Here is a 21,415-nt window from a genome sequence, read left to right as displayed (position 1 = left end):
GCCCTCCACAAGTAACTTCCAACTTACCCAAATGAATCAGAGGTTGCTGACAAATGATTTCAGACACAACGTCTTCTATCATATTGTCATGCAGAACATATGCCTCGCCCGTGGACAGAACTTGCGAACCTGCGATCCACAGATTTGCGCTCTCCCTGATGAGCTAAGCGGGCGGGTGAAATTTGTTTAAAATTGTTGAAAATGCCTGTGACCTTCACAGTGGATGTATATGGCTGACATCTTGCAACACTGGTGTATCCCTTCATCACTCAAACTTTATAGGTGAGAACAACTGTCATTTTCGGTTGGGCTTAATATCATACCAACACAAGTACTAAACTGTAGGCAACATGGTGACATTACATCTTTAGGTTGCAGAGGAATATCTCAGGTGCCCCTCCAGGCATAATTCCAAACTGCCAAAGAGGGCCTCTCAAGCAGGCGGGTGAAGTAACAAAATGAAGTACTCTGCGATTATTACATGTCTCTCTTCATGATTAAATAAAACTCAGGAACTGATATATACTCACAGACAAGATATCTCTTCTTGTCATCAAGTTTCTTCACGGCACTCAATTTTGGCTTCTTTGGTTGCCTGTCCACTAGGTTGTATACCTGTAACAATTTATATGTAACTATGTTAAGCTGGCTTCAATGCCCCATAAGAATCCATTGTTTAATTCCTTAACAGATGAAATAAACCATAGGAAGGTCATGATTGATTAATAAACAAGCACTGACAGCCAATGTCCTACTACAGTCGACATTGTATTAAGAGACCACCCAAGGGACTGTTAAGAAATGGTCTCTTAATGGAATGGTCTCTTAATGATGAAAAGAAAATTTATTTTTAACTGCTACTGTGTATTTATTATGAACATACATGTATGATTTCAAAATCTGTTTTAACATCGTAAACACTTTTCAAAGTCCACAAACAGTGAAAATTATAGCTGGATTGTTTGTCAGTTCGACTGATACAAAGGATAATTGTATCCAGTCACGTGCAAAACTTACTCGCTAATTACACAGGCAAAGAAATTCCCGGTAGAATTTTGGTACCCGGTTGCTTAATAGATACTTTTGTCGAATATTTTACCTGTCAGGACTACATTAATGTGGTCGCTAGTCGTTTAATAAAAAAGTCGTTTAATGGAATGAACTTATGTACTGAAAACGTTCTGGAGGGGTTTTGACCGGTCGTTTAATACAAAAATCGCTTAATAGAAATGGTCGCAAGTACGATGTCAACTGTATTTGAATTGTTGTACCAGAAGCAGGAATATTACAGTACCCTAAATTTTAAAATATCTAAAGAGTTTTAATCCAATATCTGCATTAGATTTGGAGATAGTAACTTGCATGCAACTTTAACCAGAAGTTTTTAAGTTCAAAAGGCGACATAATATTGCAAAGTACATGTCAGACTTATGGGATTCGATGCTATGACCTAGTGTCATAAATCTGAAGAAATGTGCAAAATTTCAATTCAATAAATGCATTAGTTTCTGAGACAGTAACTTGAATGCCTAACTGTAACAACGATTTTCTAAGTCCCAAAGGTGCATAATCTGTCCAAAATAAATGTCAAAGTTCTGAGACTTGACTGTGATGTTAGTAACTGACCTAGAAAAAAAGGCAAGTTTCAAAGCTATATGCCTTTAAATAATAGCGATATGTACCCTGTACTTGCATGCAAAACTTTAACCAAGGCGTGACGTCGACACCAGGTGAGTAAAATAGCCTGGACTATTCTTCAAATAGTCGAGCTAAAAACAGTGTAAAGATCATTAACACTAACTTAGAGCATAGCAGTTTTATCTTGTTTGTTTGTTTGTTTTGGGTTAACACGGTTTTCAACAGTATTTCAGTCATGTAATGGCGGGCAGTTAACCTAACCAGTGTTCCTGGATTCTGTACCAGTACAAACCTGTTCTCTGCAAGTAACTGCCAAATTCCCCACATGAATCAGAGGTGGAGGACTAATGATTTCAGACACAATGTCGTTTATCAAATAGTCACAGAGAACATACGCCCCGCCCAAGGATCGAACTCTCGATCCCGCGATCCGTAGACCGACGCTCTACCTACTGAGCTAAGCGGGCGGGTTATGCAGTTTTATCTTGAAAATACTCCACTTTGATTTTTCAAGAATTTAATTTCTGAGTCATCACTTTATGGATTAATATTGCCTTAACCTTTACTCTGCTAAGTTTCTAAAATAGACTGGTCCATCATTTAATTTGGGCAGTACCATTTATCATTTGAAGGGGTGTTCACTGAAAATTTACTGACTGAATAGCAAACAGTGCAATGATCAGACTGCACAGACTGATCTTGGTCTGCACTGGTCGCAAAGGCAGAATAACTTGCCACCAGCAGGCTAAGAGTTTATGACATTTCCTAAAATCCTAGGTACTGTTCCAGAACATCAGAGCATTCTCCTTGCCTAGTGACCAAATCCCTAGCATCTAATTTCAGTATTCAGTCAAATCATCACAGAGAACAATATTCTAACCCAGGTACCAAACTCATAACCTCTGATTTCAGGGTCTTCAGTTACGTACAGTCGAGACTGTTTTAAGAGACCAACTTTGGGAAGCAGCGAAAAAGGTCACATATGACAGGGAGTCTTTTAAAACAGTTTCACTTAACAGGATGAAGCTGGTTTCATATATTTTTCCAATTAAAGTACATGAATATCGGATACTTATATATTGGCCTCTTTTAAGGTAGGATTGGAAAATGATTAAATACTATTTCTTTAATTGCATATTGATAAAATATAAATTTCAAATAATTTGCATCATTCGTATGATGTTGATAAAACAAATTTAAGCTCATGATCTGGCAAGAAAATAAAGGGGAGCAGTAAAATATAAATGTTCCATTTGAACTATATACACACTGAGGTTTATGATATTTATATTTTTGTGTACTAATTGTTCATTGACATTTATTCGATTATTGACTGCATCTTTAATCTGTGTTTACTTCGTCGTTTCCTGTTAAATACCGCCATATTTTTGTTTCACCAGGAATAAAGTTGATTTATGCACCTACTCCGAATTCTTCAGCGACTTTATACGCTGGTTTTCCCTAATCAAGCAATTCAAGTGCCGTAACACGCTGTTCTAATGTCAAAACAGTTCTTTTTTATGTTTTTCATCAGCCATTTTTTGTAAACAAATAAGTTCTCGTCTCAAACAACTTCACGCGAGATAAAGAAGGGTAATGCCATTGTGTAAAATCTTGCGATGGAGCGTCTCAAAGTCGCTGAAAACGGTCTAAATATCGATTCGGGAGCCTGATTTCACAGTCGCTTGTCGCGTAAGGCAGGGGGTTGCTTAATTCAGACTCTTTTAATAGTAAATTGCGTCCGGAGCATAAAATAGGGTCGCATATGACCGGGAGTCGCTTAATTCAGGGGGTCGTGAAGGCAGTTAGACTGTAGGTACAAAAAGCTACATTTAAATTCACAACAATATCTATCAAATTATATTCAGATGTGCATCCATATCCAGTTTAAATTTTGTACCACTTTATGCACATGTTGTTTTGTGCCTTCCTCCTCTGCAATGTCTGTCCTTCCATCAAGCTCCGACTTTGTCAGTTCTTCCAGACTGTCATCCACATGACCACTGATTGACGGTAACTCTCTAGTACACAGATCCTTCAGGCTTCTGTAATTGTAGACAAATAAAGAAATGAGCTGTGCCATGAGAAAACCAACATAGTGGCTTTGTGACCAGCATGGATCCAGACCAGCTTGCGCATTCGTGCAGTCTGGTCAGGATCCATGCTGTTCGCCAACAGTTTCTCTAATTGTAATAGGCTTTGAAAAGGAACAGCATGGATCCTGACCAGACTGCGTAAATGCGCAGCCTGGTCTGGATCCATGCTGGTCCCAAAGCCACTATGTTGGTTTTCTCATGGTGTGGCTCATTTTGATTCTTTATTGAAACATTTTGTAAGTTTTACATGCACCTTGTTTCTAGGATCATACTGAAGCTTAGCTTGCTACTAAATAATTATTAAATAGTAAGATGTATTTTAGTTATAATTTTATTGTGCAGTCCTTGACCCTTCATATGAAGCATTGTATTAGAATTTATATGTAAAATCACTTTAATTCAAATAAATTTTAATAGAAAACCTTTTGGCAGCATATAACTTGACCAAACAAGATAATTGCAGACTTATTTGTTTTAGGGTTTAGTGCTATTTTTCATCAGAATTTCAGTTATGTAAAAGGGTCACGAAACCAAGCCATTGTTCCTGGATTCTGTACCAATACTAACATATTATCCGCATGAATCAGAGGTGGAAGATGAATATCTTCACATACAAGTTGTCATGGAGAATACATGCCTCAACTGGCATCAAACTCGCAACCCCAAAATCCAGAGATCTGCGCTCTCCCTACTAAGCTAAGGAGGCAGGCTAAAACTGAGTCTGTTTAAGACCCCAATAGACCAGAAACAATGGCAGCTAGTATAAGGACTGTTAACAGCTGCCACATGACACTTTAAAAATGCTGTTGTGAGGCCTATCAATCTAAAAGAAGACTGAAAGCATACAATCTAACAATATCTTCGCATATCAGTCTAACATGTTAAAGCTGCGAGTCTCCCAATTTATATCATTTTTTTTTTAAAGTTTGAAAGTCAGTAATTGATACAGAAAGAATTTAAGCTCATTTATAATAAATAATTAACACATATTTAGTCACTTAATATGAAGAAAAACACAAAAGCATTATTAACTTTTGAAATTAACAATACTGCTGTATATTTCTTTTCAAATCTAAATTTTAATGTCTACTCGTATCTGTTTAAAAAAAACTTCTGAAATTTTGATGCTGATCTGGAGGCAGGTCCCTTTAAAACTCACTTTTCTAATCTCTTCAGGTTTTTATCAAAGTTATTGTTGAGCTCATCTTGCAGTTTGCCAGCTGAGATGTTTTTGATCGCCTGCACAAATGAAGATTTCAGATCTTCTTTCGGAATCTCATCTTTGTATTCTGAAAGTAAAAATCCACCAACTTATATATATATAATAAACAAAGCAGTCTTTTAGCATGCCTGGTAATGTTGAACAGTACTATGAGCTACTGCCAAACATGGAACAAAGACGGATAATTATCAGACAGGAAATACGTGATGCAGGAATAATAAACACAGGAAATGCTCATTCTACACATATAGATTATAATTTAGTCAACAGATCATCTGTTTATCTAAAGATAATTTAATATGCTCATTAACATATTACTTTTTCAAAATTTATTTGTGTCATAAAAATACAAAAAGACGTACATTTTCAATCACAATACAAATTAATATAATTATGTATTACTAAGTGATAATAAATATATTTCTCTGAATTTTTTTGTTATGTACTGCGAAATCATTAATATTCGTTGGGGACTAATTTTCGTGGATTTCGTGGTTCAGTTAATCCACTAAATTTAATCCCAACAGACATGTACATTGTAAAATTCCCGTTCATTTTGTGTTAAAAAGTTGAAATCCACGAATTCATATCCCCATGAAATTACTGTTTTGACTAAAACCACGAAATTTCATGCCCACAAAATTAAATGATTTCACAGTATTCTTTTATTGATGTCCGTTTTTGAAAAACTTTTTTTCATCAAAAACTTTCTGATAATGTTTCAGTAAGCTATAGGAGAATGTGATTTTATAATTTCAAGACCCTATAACCATGATAACTGATGATAGAGTTTGGAATATGTGATATATTGATTAATATTTTATAAATATTGCATTCCTGAGAGGAGGATACAAAAATTATTCACCCCAAGATGTATGTTAATCGGCCAAGGTTTTAGTTCTCCCTTCAGGTTTCGAAGTAGGCCTTGATAAACAAAAATCAAACATCACCAAATCATATATATGTAGAATATATATCATCATATATAGTGATATAAACATTGAATCCCAGAAAAGGACTGCCTAAAGGAGCTCCACTTCCGGACAGTTAAACGTCTTTAAACACTCACCATTTTCCGGAAAGAGTTACACAATCATGTTTGTTCTGATGCATTTGCAATAGCATGCTAGTGATGAAATTTCGCATAACAAGGTGGAACACAGCTTTCAGCAATTGTTTTTCTTTATTTCTTTACAAATGGTATTCGTTTTCAAAGGGAGACAACTTTTTCCGATTATTTTAAGTACAAATTGCATTCATTTTCAAAGGGAGTCAACTTTTTCCGATTATCTTAAGTAATCGTCGAGAAAAAGTTGTCTCCTTTTGAAAATGAATGCTATCTGTAAAGAAATAAAGATAAACAATTGCTGAAACCTATGTTCCACCTTGTTATGTAAAATTTCACCACTTGCACGCTATTGCAAATGCATCAAAACGAACATGTGTAACAGTTCTTTGAATATGGTGAGTTTTTAATTAAAGGCGTTTGACTGTCCGGAAGTGGGGCCCCTATAGGCAGTCTTTTTTTGGAATTCAAAGTTTATATCAGTATACTGACACTTGTTTTGTAAAGTAATATACATGTTTTACATGCTGTTCAATTTTCATGTCAAACAACTCTTTCTTTCTATGATTTGGTGTTGTTTGATGTTTGTTTCTCAAGGCCTACTTCGAAACCTTCAAAATATCAATATATGCCTATACTTTTTCGAATTAACTTTCTCTGGAAGTAAATATTTTATTTTACAATATTTAATATTTTCCATCAATAAACATGTCACACACTCCTATCCAACTCCAAGCCACCAAAAGAGGGGTGTGACAATAACAATAGACATGTAGATGTTCATGGAAACAACATCCCAAGGAGTATAAGAGAGAATTATTTTGGTCTGGCAACTGTAAGTGTACCAAAAAATTTACTGCATAGACCAAATCAGTATAAAATACAGAAAACGGCAACAGGAGATAATCTTTCGTAAGCTTGTCAGTGCGTTATGTTATTGAACGTTTGCTGACTTGATTAATCATGATCAAATCAACACACACTTATTAAATTATTACACTGGCGGTACAGCCGGCACGTAATAAACTGTATCGGGTTCAATGACAACTGTTCATTTCTCAGACTTCCAATCATTCATTTCTTCTCCGTATAGAAAATATTAATCAGGTCGGAGACTTCCCCTGGATTGAGAGACAGTCTCTTTAACTAAACACTGTCTCTCGTTTGAAAGATAAAATGATCGAAAGACTGTATTTAGCTTAGGCCTAAAAAAAATCTTTGTTTCCAGTAACATGCTCAAAAAAATTAGGGTAGGTAAGTCGGAAATTTTTTTGGGGGAAATCTTTTTTATTAAGGGAGACTTTTTGGAAATTATTTTTGTGTCAAAAAATGAATACAAATAAGAGGGTTATGCCTTTATAGCATCAGTAAGTTGACTTCTAACATCACTGGCCATGTTTAAAGCATAAAAAAGTGCAGTTTTTTTTATGCCTTAAGGGTTGAAAAAACTTGAAATCATTATTAAAACAATAATTTCAAATAGTCGCATTATTTATTCATTGTTATTTCAAGTAAACTTTACAAGAAACACATTGTCGTAGATGTTTGCCAAATAATTTTGATTTTGAAAATTTGATAAGGCCTAAAAAAATATTCTTTGTTTCCAGTAACATGCTCAAAAAAATTAGGGTAGGTAAGTCGGAAATTTTTTTTTTTGGAAAGTTTTTTTATTAAGGGAGACTTTTCGGAATTTTTTTTTTTGTCAAAAAATGATTACAAATAAGGGGGTTATGCCTTTAGAGCATCAGTGAGTTGATTTCTAACATCACTGGCCATGTTTAAAGCATAAAATGTGCAGTTTTGCATCTTTTTGTTAAAAAGTTGGAAAAAATATTCTCCAAGGCCATAAAAACATTTAGGGTCGGGCCAAAAATTTAGGGTAGGTCGGGATACCGGAAACAAACAATTTTTTTTTTACGCCTAAAAGGTAATTTTCTATATTTGAAATAAATTTGCACATTCTAAAAAGAGAGTTTTAATTACTCTTAGTCCAAATAATTGTACTCGAGAGTTGAATATCGTTATATTTTTTGGACTTGTCGATATGTCTGCTCCTCTAGGCAGACAACGTAAAATATCAAAATGTAAAATCGGTCTACCCGAGGTCTCATTATTTCAACTAAATTACTCTTTCATTGATTTTCATTTCTCAGGCTAGCTAAAAAATTTCAGCTCAGAGATGTTTATAGGCTGTTACGGATCTTTGACCAGAAAATAAAAACAGCGTCAGTTGAGATATGGTAGTCAGAACTATGCTTAAGCTAATTTGAGTCTTTCAATCGAAAGCTTTCGAACGAGAGACAATGTTTAGATCGAGAGAATGCCTGTCAATCCAGGGGAAATCTCCGACCTGTACATTAGATTAAACCGACAGTTGGCAAGGCGGATCAAACGTGCAATGGGAATATCCCCAAATAAATGACTGGTTAAACCACAAAAATTTAAAAACCAAACAAAATAATTAAGAAAACAACCTTCAAATATGCACTGGCTTAAATTGTGAATGAAGGTTTTAGCCTTCATCTTTTCCTCGCGTCCTGTCTCGTCTGAGGTTAATTTCCAGTGAGTATTCAGTAAAATTAATTAAAACACGTGCAATCCGTGAGCTCTTGTCAAATTGTTTACTTTTTGCAACGCTAAGTTTGATTGGGGAGAAAATATAGGAATTCCATATTTTTGTCCAATCAAAATGCTTTTTATTACCCGCAAATATAACGAACAATTTTGGTATTTTTTTGGAATAAAATTTATTTAAGATATTTTTGTTACTTTTGAAATTATGCTTCGAAAAATATATCTGTATTCGTTGTGTGGATTTTGCATTTTCCAATTTTTCTTACAAATTTGTAGCTTATTCGAAACTAAATACTCGTCTTTTAGTCAGCTTCGTATGAAATTTGCATTGCATCTTGGGATAGACTGGAAAGCAGAGTTTTGTGAAATTTTTAGCAAAATCTTTTCACTCAATTCAGCTTTCTGCCTTTAAGAAGAATGCATTGCTGTTGTCATTTAATTCCATCATTTCCTTAATAACTTGTCTAAGTTCCAGAATCTAGGAAACATATCTATGTGGAGCAGCTGAGAAGAAAAACGCAACTGAAAATGTTCCCAAACGGTAAGCATTGTTTATTTACATTTGTGATGAAATGGACACGTTTTGGGTAAATATTTTAGAAGTGTAAATATTTGTTAATCCTTTTGTTTCTTTGCAGGTTCTAACGGAATGGGTTCCCGACAAGATCCACAGCAGAAAAGGCCTCACAACTATAAGTTAGTGATTGATCCGATGATTCACCGAGGCGGTCAAAAAATATACAGATTTGATGGAATTGACCCAGCTGTAAGACACATTAACAAATACCTGATACGTAAAATGTCAGGATTAGGTATTTGTTAGTCCAACTAATTGTACACGAGTCGGGGTATTGTGATTTTTTGCATAGGTCAATATCCCTCCTCAAAATTATGTACAACATAGGATTAGGAAGGACTTTTTCTGCGGTGACCCTTCCACGACAATTCTAATTGACAATTTTTTATATCTCATTTTAACTTAAAAAAAACCAAAAAACATAAAAACATTAGTGAAAAATTACGATACCTAGAAAGAGTATCCATTTTTTCCTTCCATTCAATTAATGTTTGTGAATTGCAAAACACGAGTTTGTCACAACGCACCATAAAGTTAACACATATTTTACATGGCTCCGCTTCATGTCACATGATTGATAACAACCAGCTGCACTGTCAGCTATACTGAGTGTAATGGCGAACATGTTAATACATCCAGGTAGCCAAAATGAAACATATAGTGTTTACGTTTTTTAATGTGTTTTACTTTATGTTAAACCATAAAATGATTCAGTTTTGTTTTGTTTTACAATTTCATCGTTTAAGTATATTGCCTGATCGTGTTTTCACCTAAATCTATTTTCACCACAGAAAAGGTCTTTACTGGTTTTGACGTAAAGAGAGGGATTCTGCCCTATCACGAAAAATATCTCGGAATCAGTTCTGACGTCAAATTATTTGGACCAGGTATTTGGATCAAGTTTTGGGTCTACCTGTAATAAAGATGAAATGTTCTAAAACATTTTTTTTCCAGGGATTTTCAGCTCCACGTCCAAAATGTTAGTGCATTTTTAATGTGACTTGCCCAATCACATGAAATTTGCAATAGCGGAAATTGAAATGGACATTTCCACACTTTCCTCAACTTTCAATTTCTTTGTGCTGTAAATGTGCATTTTTTTATTTGAAGGTCTTTTCACATAGTATGCATCAAATTTTTATATGCGAGTGTTCTGAAGCCTAGTTATCAAGTTTTTGTAACAATGTTAAATGGTTTCATGAACAAAATTGTTAGTTTAAGTTGGTATTTTGTGAGATGCAGGGATTAAAAAAATTTGCAAGTGCAAAGAAAAAAGTCAATTCTATCCCAAATCTGTGTTACCTGACATATGTAAATGAGTTAGTCCAACTAATTTGACACGATCCTAGAAAATATTGAGTTATTTTTTTTTATGGGCAGTATCTCCACTCGCGTCCAACACTTGAAAGACCAAAACAGTGGAGGAAATTTCCAATGAAATTGTCATCGCTGCCGATTTTGGTTTAAATGCTGGTTTTGTTGCGAATATGAGATAAATTTAAATGAAACTTAAATGTATCAAAAGGGGATTCCATTGCTCATTGATTTATATAATGATTATGAAATAATTTTCAAAAAAATTAGAAATTTTATGGTGATATAAACCTATGTACGTATAGTACATAACGTTTACAGCGTCTTCATGGCTATATGCGCAAGCGATAAAACCAGTAACTTTACATGATGGTGTACTGTGATTTATCCTCATTTATTTTGGTCCTTCGAAGTTTTGACGGTAAGATTACCCTTTACAAATATATAACAATCCAACTGTCTAATTATTTTGACTATTAAGAGTCGTATGTTTACTTTAAAAGCTACACAGTAGAAAGAATAATTACAGGAAGTTTACTAAAAAGCAAAAAGGGAAATTGGGTGTTTTGGAAATCATTGAGTGAAGTTCTGCTTGTTTTATTCAAGTTGTTCTTTTTTCTTCCAGGATAACACATTGATATCTGTGAAGGACCCAAGACCTCGTTATTTGAGATTTTGGAGTAAGAGGATTCCAGCTGACTTGCCAGTCCCGAAATTCCAGGTTAGTGTCTGTTTATTTGTATTTATATACAGGAAGGTGTTAAATCAGAAATTCAGCAAGAACAGACTGCTTCTGCGTTTAAACTGGGAGCATCTTAGATTATAATACATTTTAAAGTTTAGTTTGTTAAAAGTTCTATTGTTTTAATTACTAGTTCTACTTCATGGGTTTACTTGTAAACATCCACCATGTAGACATCTATAATGATGTTACAAGTCGACAGGCATTAGGTAAATGTAATGGAATAAGTATCGTAAAAGAATTTTATGGATTTGCCTGGCAATATGTCAGCCAGTTTTTCCTGGACTATGATACACGCTCAGATGAATTTGCTAATTATTATTATGTCTTCCACCACACAGTGGTGTGGGAGACATATTGATTTACTCCAGTCTGTGTGTCTGTCACAAACCTTGTCCGCACTCTAAGTCGAACATTTCTCATCCGATCTTCACCAGACTTTTACAAAATGTGTTTGACCATGAGATCTCGGCCAAGTTCGATAACTAGCCAAATCGGTCCAGGCACTTCGGAATTATGGCCCTTGAATTACCGAAATATGCTCAGGTCTTGGGAGCTAAAACGGCCCATATACTACCAATCATTAGTAGTATAGGAGTCCCTTTGGGGCACTTTATGTGCGCTCTAAGTGCAAGCTTCACCAAACTTGAACAAAGTGTGTTTGACTATAAGGCCTCGGCCAAGCTCGATATCTACCCAAATTGGCCCAGGCACTTTGGAATTATGGCCCTTGAATTACCGAAACGGCGTTTTTACTCTTGTCAACGGCGTTTTTGCTCTTGTCTGCACTCTCAAGTCGAACATTTCTCATCCGATCTTCACCAAATTTGACCAAAGTGTGTTTGACCATAAGACCTCGGACAAGTTTGATAATGAGCCAAAACATGTTTAGGCATTTTTGAGTTCTGGCCCTTGAATTGTAGTGAGTAAACAGTATATAAAGACTGACTTGCTATTTAGATGATTAGGCAGTTGTTGGAGACTTCGCTTTTCTCAAAAGCAGCTCTAGTTAAGAATAAATGTGACTAAGAAGATTTGTCCACTTGATTCTTTTTGCCAGTGTTACTTCATCTTTGTTTCTCAGACTCCTCTTGCCAAATTGTCATGAAAAAATTAAATGATTTTGTATTAGCTCTTCTGATTTTTAGCCCACCATCATCAGATGGTGGGCTATTCAAATCACTCTGCGTCTGTGGTCCATCCGTCCGTCAGTCCATCCATTAACAATTTCTCATCGCATCTCCTCAGAAACTACTGACCAAACTTTGTCAGAATGATGTATTGGTACCCCTAGTTGTGTCCTTCTGGAGATCAGACTGGTTCAACAATTTTTAGCTCACCTGAGCACAAAGTGCTCAGGGTGAGGTATTGTGATCGCTCACCGTCCGGCGTCCGTCCGTCCGTCCGTCTGTCCGTCCGTCCGGCGTCCGTCCACACTTTCCTTTAAACAACATCTCCTCCTAAACCAACAGGCCAATTTTGATGAAACTTCACAGGGATGTTCCTTGGATGGCCCCCTTTCAAAATTGTTCAAAGAATTGAATTCTATGCAGAACACTGGTTGCCATGGCAACCGAAAGGAAAAACTTTAAAAATCTTCTTCTCAAAAACCAGAAGACCTAGAGCTTAGATATTTGGTGTGAAGCATTGCCTAGTGGACCTCTACCAAGTTTGTTCAAATCATGACCCCGGGGTCAAAATTGACCCCGCCCCAGGGGTCACTTGATTTTACATAAGAAAATCTTAAAAAATCTTCTTCTCAAAAACCAGAAGCCTTAGAGCTTAGATATTTGACATGTAGCATTGCCTAGTGGACCTCTACTAAAATTGTTCAAATCATGACCCCGGGGTCAAAATTGACTCTGCCCCAGGGGGCACTTGATTTTACATAGGAAAATCTTCAAAAAATTTCTAAAAATAAACCAGAAGGCCTAAAGCTTAGATATTTCACATGTAGCATTGCCTAGTGGACCTCTACAAAATTTGTTCAAATCATGGCCCCCGGGGTCAAAATTGACCCCGCCCCAGGGGTCACTTGATTTTACATAAGAAAATATTTAAAAAAATCTTCTTCTCAAAAACCAGAAGCCCTAGAGCTTAGATATTTGACATGTAGCATTGCCTAGTTGACCTCTACTAAAGTTGTTCAAATTATGACCCGGGGTCAAAATTGACCCCGCCCTAGGGGTCACTTGACTTTACAACGGAAAATCTTCAAAAGTTTTCTAAAAACAAACCAGAAGGCCTAGAGCTTAGATATTTCACATGTAGCATTACCTAGTGGACCTCTACAAAATTTGTTCATATCATGACCCCCTGGGTCAAAATTGACCCCGCCCCAGAGGTCACTTGATTTTACATAGGAAAATCTTCAAAAATTTTCTAAAAATAAACTAGAAGGCGTAGAGACTAGATATTTGACATGTAGCATTGCCTAGTGGACCTCTACAAAATTTGTTCAAACCTTGTCCCCCGGGGTCAAAATTGACTCCGCCCTAGGGGTCACTTGATTTTACATAGGAAAATCTTAAAAAAAAATTCTAAAAATAAACCAGAAGGCCTAGATCTTAGATATTTGACATGTAGCATTGCCTATTAGACTTTTACAAAGTTTATTCAAATCATGACCCCTGGGGTCAAATTGACCCTGCCCCATGGGGTTACTTGATTGTACATAGAAAAATCTTCAAAATTTTCTAAAAATAAACCAGAAGAGCTTAGATATTTGACATGTAGCATTGCCTAGTGGACCTCTACAAAAAGTTTTCAAATCTTGTTTTTAAAGTTACTTAAAGAAAATTTCAACTATATTTTCTCATAATTCTTTTGATTGATTTCTATTATGATCTTTTGACCTTGAAGACTTGTCCTTAAGTGCAATGATAACAGGTGAGCGATATAGGGCCATCATGGCCCTCTTGTTTAGTGAGTTATGGCCATTTGTTTATTTCTATAATTTACATAGATTTATATAGTGAAAAACTTTGACAATCTTCTTGTCCAAAACCACAGAGCCTAGGGCTTTGATATTTGGTATGAAGCATCATCTAGTGGTCCTCTACCAAGATGATTCATATTATTTCCCTGGGGTCAAATATGGCCCCACCCCGGGGGTCACATGGTTTATATAGACTTATATAAGGAAAAACTTTGAAAAACCTCTTGTCCAAAACCACAGGGCCTAGGGCTTTGATATTTTGTATGTGACATCATCTAGTGGTTCTCTACCAAATTTGTTCAAATTATCCCCCTACGGTCAAATATGGCCCTGCCCTGGGGGTCACATTGTTCATATAGACTTGTATAGGGAAAGGCTTTTAAAATCTTCTTGTCATTACCTACAACATTCAAATTTGGACCACATGTATGGTTTTGAGTGGCAAGATGAACCTTGACATGAGTTGACCTTGATTTTGACCTAGTGACCTACTTTCACATTTCTGTAGCTACAGCCTTCAAATTTGGACCACATGCATAGTTTTGTGCACCGGAAAAAACTTTTACCTTGACATTGACCTAGTAATCTACTTTCACATTTTTGAAGGTACAGGCTTCAAATTTGGACCACATGCATAGTTTCCTGTTCCGAAATGAAATCGGACCTTGATTTTGACCTAGTTACCTACTTTCACATTTCTCAAGCTACAGCCCTCAGATTTGGACCACATGCATAGTTTTGTGTACCGAAACAAACTTTGACCTTGAGATTGACCTAGTGACCTACTTTCACATTTTTCAAGCTACAGCCTTCAGATTTGGACTACATGCATAGTTCTGTGCTCCGAAATAAAATTTGGCCTTGATTTTGACCTAGTGACCTACTTTCACATTTCTCAAGCTACAGCCTTCAGATTTGGACCACTTGTATAGTTTTGTGTGCTGAAATTAACTTTGACCTTAAGATTGATCTAGTGACCTACTTTCACATTTCTGTAACTACAGGCTTTAAATTTAGACCACATGCATAGGATTGTGTACCCAAACAAACTTTGACCTTGACATTGACCGAGTGACCTACTTTTACATTTTTTAAGGTACAGGCTTCAAATTTGGACCACATGCATAATTTGTGTTCTGAAGTGAAATTTGACCTTGATTTTGACCTAGTGACCTACTTTCACATTTCTCAAGCTACAGCCTTCAAATTTGGACCACTTGCATAGTTTTGTGTATCGAAATAAACTTTGACCTTAAGATTGACCTAGTGACCTACTTTCAAATTTCTCAAATTACAGCCTTCAAACTTGATGCACATGCATAGTTTTGTGCACAAAGAACTTTGTCCTTGAAATTGATCTAGTGACCTACTTTCACATTTCTCAAGCTACAGCTTCAAATTTGGACCACATGCATAATTTGTGTTCTAAAGTGAAATTTGACCTTGATTTTGACCTAATGACCTACTTTCACATTTCTCAAGCTACAGCCTTCAAATTTGGACCACTTGCATAGTTTTGTGTATCGAAATAAACTTTGACCTTAAGATTGACCTAGTGACCTACTTTCAAATTTCTCAAATTACAGCCTTCAAACTTGATGCACATGCATAGTTTTGTGTACAAAGAACTTTGTCCTTGAAATTGATCTGGTGACCTACTTTTACATTTCTCAAGCTACAGCTTTCAAATTTGGACCACATGCACAGTGTTGTGTACGGAAATGAAATTTAACCTTGAGCTAGTCAATAAGTCTTGATATTTGGAACACTCAAAAATGGTACATTGGTGGGTGCCAAGATCACTCTGTGATCTCTTGTTTTGAATAAAATGATGAGTTATTGTCATCATTTGATCGGCGTCGGCTTTGCCAGGTTAAATTTTATGATTAGATCAGCTTTTCTCCTAAACCATTAAAGCTATTGCTTTAAAACCTGCAGCACTTGTTCACTATCAGTAGCTGACTCTGTACAGCAAGAAACATAACTCCATACTGCTTTTTGCAAGAATTATGGCCCCTTTTGAACTTAGAAATTATGCGATTTCTTGGTTAAGTTTTGCATTTAAATAAACTTTTCTCCTTAACGGTCAAAGCTATTGCTTTAAAACTTGCAACACTTGTTTACCATCAAAAGCTGACTCTGTACAGCAAGAAACATAACTCCATCCTGCTTTTTGCAAGAATTATGGCCCCTTTTAGACTTAGAAAATATCAGATTTCTTGGTTAAGTGTTGCGTTTAGGTAAACTTTTCTCCTTAAAGGTCAAAGCTATTGCTTTAAAACGTGGACCAGTTATTTGCCATTAAAAGCTGACTCTGCATAGCAAGTACTGTAACTTTACATTGCTTTTTGCAAGAATTATGGCCCCTTTTGGACTTAGAAAATCAGATTTCTTGGTTAAGTTTTGTGTTTAGGTCAGCTTTTCTCCTAATCTATCCAAGCTATTGCTTTAAAACTTGCAACACTTGTTCACCATTAAAAGCTGAGCTGACTCTGTAGAGCAAGAAACATAATGAAACTATACAAATCAGTTTTCTTTTTGCTGAAATATTGTAAAAAAATATGGTAACACTCAGTGTATGTCCGATTTCATGAATAGATTGAACAAAAAAATCTCTCCTCCCATGGAAAATCTAAGAAAAATCTGGATTTAAGAGCGAAAAAAAAACAACAAAAGATTTGCTATTGGGCCTCCTTTGTCATCAGCTTCAGTCTACAAAAAACTTGAAATAATTTTGAAATAAATGCCAAATGTTTGAACACAACTGGCCTCAACATGATCTGCATTTTCAAGTTTTTCACATACTGTTGTGCATCTTACTTACTCTTGTATTCTTTCTCTGTACACTTCTATTCCTTGCCCTTTTATTTAGATTTAAAAAAAACAAAACAAAAAAAAAAAAAACACTAAAGAAATTTGAGAGAGAAATAGAATTTACCCATCATTCTTTCATCACTGTATTATAGTTTGATGAACATTACATTGGTATGCCTCCACCCAATGAGGTGACGTTCACAAATTTGAATGACAACATCAACCGAGACTTTCTGGAAAAGATGTGTGATCCATTTGGGAAAATGGAAGAAGTCAAGATTTACTATAACCCGAAGACAAAGAAGCATATGGGTATCGGAAAGGTAGGTATCGTTATTGTTCTTTTGGGTTTTGTGCTACAGCAACCAAATTTATGCCAGGTTGTGACTTTACAGCTTAAATGGCAGAGAAAGATGCCAGGTGCCCCTTTTAAGTATTATTTTCAGGTACATAGTTTAGGCTGTATGGAGACTTGTAAGATTTTAGTGGCTGAGGAACACACATTGCCAGGCACTGTTATGAATGTTTTGCTTGCTAAATACATTGTGAAATACAAATATGAGGGGCATACTGTTGCTTAGTTTAGGCAAGTTTTCAGTATCAATTGTATTTATTCGGCCTCTTCCCTAGTCCAAAAAGTATGATTTCCCCAATTTCGACAATTATCGGATCCTAATTTTTTTTACATGTTCTCACACAATCTCTTATTAGATCTACATAATTAATACAAAGGTACCATTTAAAACACAGGATAGTATGCCTTTAAGTAAATTAAGCTCTTTATGACTGTAACATAATGAAAAATGTTGTTTTTACATTGACACAATTTTCCCCCAGTGAAATTTTCCCCTCCAAATAGGCCCTGCCACCATTCTCCCAAAACTGGAAAAACACTGCTATTGTACATAAGCAGATCTATGTTTGTATTTCAAGCAGCATGCATATCCTTTTTTTGTGACTTATTCATAACTTACAGAATGTCTTACATAGTTGGTTGTTGTTTTTTTCGCTCAGGTGGTGTTCACATCCTCGAAGGCAGCAAAAGCCTGTGCCCTTAAACTTGATCAGACATCAAAGATGGGAAACATCATGAACGTATTTGTAGACCAGCTGGGTAAGAAAGAAAATTCACTTATAATAAAATTACTTTTAATATATATACCTTTGAAGGTGATACAAGTATATCTAAAAGTTCATCTGTACATTGTGGTATGGGAGACATATTGATTTACTCCTGTCTGTGTGTCTGTCACAAATCTTGTCCACACTCTAAATCGAACATTTCTCATCTGATCTTCACCATACTTGAACAAAATGTTTTTGACCATAAAACCTCGGCCAAGTTCGATAACTAGCCAAACAGCCCAGGCACTTCGGAATTATGGCCCTTGAGTAACCGAATATCTGCCTTTTTATTAGCTCAGGTGAGTTTTTGTGATCGCTTGTTTGTCGTTCTTGTTCGCACTATAAGTCAAACATTTCTCATCCAATCTTCACCAGACTTGAACAAAATGTGTTTGACAATAAGTCCATGGCCAAGTTCGATAAATAGCCAAACCATCCCAGGCATTTCGGATTTACGGCCCTTAAATTGTCGAAAAATCGTCCTTTTTACTCTTGTCCGTGCTCTAAGTCGAATATGCCTCATCTGATCGTCAACACAAAAGCTCCTGTTTCATGAACGCTTAACACTGAAAATAGGGGTGCTAACCATGAAATTGTTAAAATTGTCTTTAAGTATATGCAGAAATGGCACAATCCACAGTATTTGCTGATGATTTAAAAGGTAATTTACAGTACTGTTTGTCTTTTTTATTCCATCAAAACCTATGATGACGTATCATTAACTTAGACATACTTTCAGTACATCAGTATTGCATGTTACACTGATGGCCCTTTGATATACTGAGAACTTCATCATTTTCCAGAAACTATTTTACTGTTTTTGGGACTTGCAGTTTCCTATACAAATGTCAGTTGAAAGATTAAACTTACGTGTAAACTTTATTTTCATTTTGCACATTTCAGGGGCAGAAAGACAAAAAATAATGGACAACATTTTGGACAATAAACCTACTTGTAAACCTCCTTCACCAAAAACAGATCCTAGGACAGGACTACCAGTAGATATAAATGCAGCTCTACGTATAGATCACGACCCTGTCAGTCAGAATGCATTACCACCGTTTAACTCGAATACCTTACTGGACCCAGGTGGGCTAGGTATAAATCACCGTGGGAATACGTTCATGCAGAATAATATGGAGCAAACACCGTCAGAATATAGTTACTCTTCAACAAACCACTCGGATCAGGGTTACGGAACACCAGGATCTGGCAGTTATCGTGGCCATAATGTGAGCGGGAATCAACAGTTTAATAATAATCAGTTCAATTCGGGTTTTGGTGCAAATAATGGTGGTTTTGGAAATAGAAATCAGTTCGGTAAAAGTGGACCTCCTTTTGGGAACACACCTGGTGGAAGTAATTTTGGAAACACCCCAGGGAGTTTTGGAACTACACCTGGTAGTGGTAGTTTTAAAGGAACACCCATGAGCTTTGACAGTGGTATTCAGCCAACGCCCTCTACACCTCAAACTCCCATGCCATACGGGATGAATGATATGAAAAATGACTTCCCGAACATGAATGATAGTAACAATAGAAATAGGGGTAGAAATTTTCACAATCGTGACAGAAGAGACAGCTACAATAATAGAGATCGTCGAGATAGTTATAACAGTTACAACAGAGACAATAGGGATAGGAACAAAGACAATGAATATAACAGACGTAAAAATAGTGACTGGAATACTAGTAGGGACAGACATGGAAGAGACAGGGACAGAAATCGTAGAGATTGGAAAAATGATCGGAATGATTATAAAAATGAAAGAGATGATTGGGGGCGTGATAGAGATCGAAATCGACACAGAGATGGAAGAGATACCAGAGACAGAGATAGAAATAGAAATGAATTAAGAGACAATAGAGATGAGCCCACAACACCAAATTTTAGAAACAAACCTGCTGATCGTGCTCCAGCATATCCCCCACCACCTCCCCAGGAAGAAATTCATACCCCAGCACCAGTATTCACTCCGCCTGCCCCTAAACCACCTCCAGTCATCAGTCCACCCCCACAGATTCCATTGCAACCACCACCTAAAGAAAAAGAAGAAGATGACACTAGAAGTATGAGTCTTGACTCTCGTATCCAAAGTCTTCTATCTGGTTTTAAGAGTCCGGAACCAGAAAGGCCTAAAACTCCCCCCTCAGCAAAAGCAGTCCCAACTGACATGTATAATCAGTCTCCACATGATGTACCAAATCAGCAGATGTACGACTCAAACCCTCAAATGATGGTTCCAAATGGTAATATGTATGCCGAAATTTCGATTCAAGGACAGCAGCCACAAGACGATGATGATCGTATGAGTTTAGATTCAACCGGAAGCACCGGTGTTCCAGGAGCAATTGAAGTAAATCCAGCAGACACGTCCGTTCCACCACCACCTTTGATCCCTTCACAGATGCCAAATTCAACATCCCAAGTTCAGAACTGGCAACAGCAAAACGAAATTGGCAGTAATTACCTGCCGGGTTACATGAATAATTACTCTGGCGGACAATTTAACCAAAACTTTGTAAATCAGTTTAGCAATGACTTAAATAATCAGAGATTTGAATCCTTGAAACCCAAAGATCCGAAAGAAGAGGCTGATAAACATGAAGTGACATTCGAAAAAGTGCTTGAAGATTTTGTAAATGAACTGAAGGAGATAATGACTAAAGATTTATGTAAGAAAATGGTCGAGACATCAGCTTTTAAATCATATGAGCAGTGGTGGGACAATGAAGAGTCAAAGACAAAGGTATGTATTGTTTGGCTTATGCCTGGCTATCTGTGAGTTTATGTAAACATTTTTCAACATTCTGTCTTAACTGTCATAATAGAGTCAATGCTTTTTACAGATTTTATTGTCATTTCGACCTTTCTGCATCAACAATGCTCTGTAGATTTAAAAATATCCTTGCAATTTCTAATGATTTGTTTCATTGCCTATCAGATAATGTAGGTCACAGCGGTCTTAATACTGAAAATGGTTTCTGCTCAATAAAAGATAATTGTCAAGTTTCATAGGATGATTGCCTGTTTTCACTAGTTGACCCCTGTAGGTTTTGGGGTCAGTTGGTCTCTAGAGGTCACATTGACCTTGAGACTGAAAATAGTTTCTATTCAGTAACGTAAGAACCCTATAGATGCCATACTGTCTTCAGACTTCGTAGGATGATTGCCTTTGGGCACTAGATGTCTCTTACTATGTTGGTGGTCAGTACTTCAAAGGAAAAGGCCATAGTGATCTCAGAACTGAAGATCAGGCCATCATGGAGATCATTTGAGCCGTGCCATGGGAAAACCAACATAGTGGC

At 36.3% G+C, this 21,415-nt stretch overlaps 2 protein-coding genes across 2 annotated transcripts in view; one reads left to right on the top strand and one right to left on the bottom strand.

Annotated features, from left to right (window-relative positions):
* Window positions 1-8,634, bottom strand: part of LOC123533953 (serine/arginine repetitive matrix protein 2-like) — a 60,186-nt gene extending 51,552 nt beyond the window's left edge. The window contains exons 1-4 of the mRNA XM_045315947.2: window positions 8,497-8,634; window positions 4,894-5,023; window positions 3,539-3,683; window positions 531-615 (exon numbers count right to left, since the gene is read on the bottom strand). Coding sequence (XP_045171882.2) covers window positions 531-615; window positions 3,539-3,683; window positions 4,894-5,023; window positions 8,497-8,545 — 409 coding nt within the window. The 5' untranslated portion in view covers window positions 8,546-8,634. The remainder of the gene's footprint in view (window positions 1-530; window positions 616-3,538; window positions 3,684-4,893; window positions 5,024-8,496) is intronic.
* Window positions 8,635-8,913: 279 nt separating this feature from the next.
* Window positions 8,914-21,415, top strand: part of LOC123535042 (histone-lysine N-methyltransferase SETD1B-like) — a 41,079-nt gene continuing 28,577 nt past the window's right edge. The window contains exons 1-6 of the mRNA XM_045317564.2: window positions 8,914-9,137; window positions 9,235-9,362; window positions 11,113-11,208; window positions 17,134-17,304; window positions 17,996-18,095; window positions 19,010-20,856. Coding sequence (XP_045173499.2) covers window positions 9,125-9,137; window positions 9,235-9,362; window positions 11,113-11,208; window positions 17,134-17,304; window positions 17,996-18,095; window positions 19,010-20,856 — 2,355 coding nt within the window. The 5' untranslated portion in view covers window positions 8,914-9,124. The remainder of the gene's footprint in view (window positions 9,138-9,234; window positions 9,363-11,112; window positions 11,209-17,133; window positions 17,305-17,995; window positions 18,096-19,009; window positions 20,857-21,415) is intronic.

This window comes from Mercenaria mercenaria, chromosome 12, assembly GCF_021730395.1.
Source record: "Mercenaria mercenaria strain notata chromosome 12, MADL_Memer_1, whole genome shotgun sequence".
NCBI classification, from domain to species: domain Eukaryota; kingdom Metazoa; phylum Mollusca; class Bivalvia; order Venerida; family Veneridae; genus Mercenaria; species Mercenaria mercenaria.
Note: the sequence above shows the minus strand (reverse complement) of the source record. Positions and strands in the feature narration are given on the sequence as shown.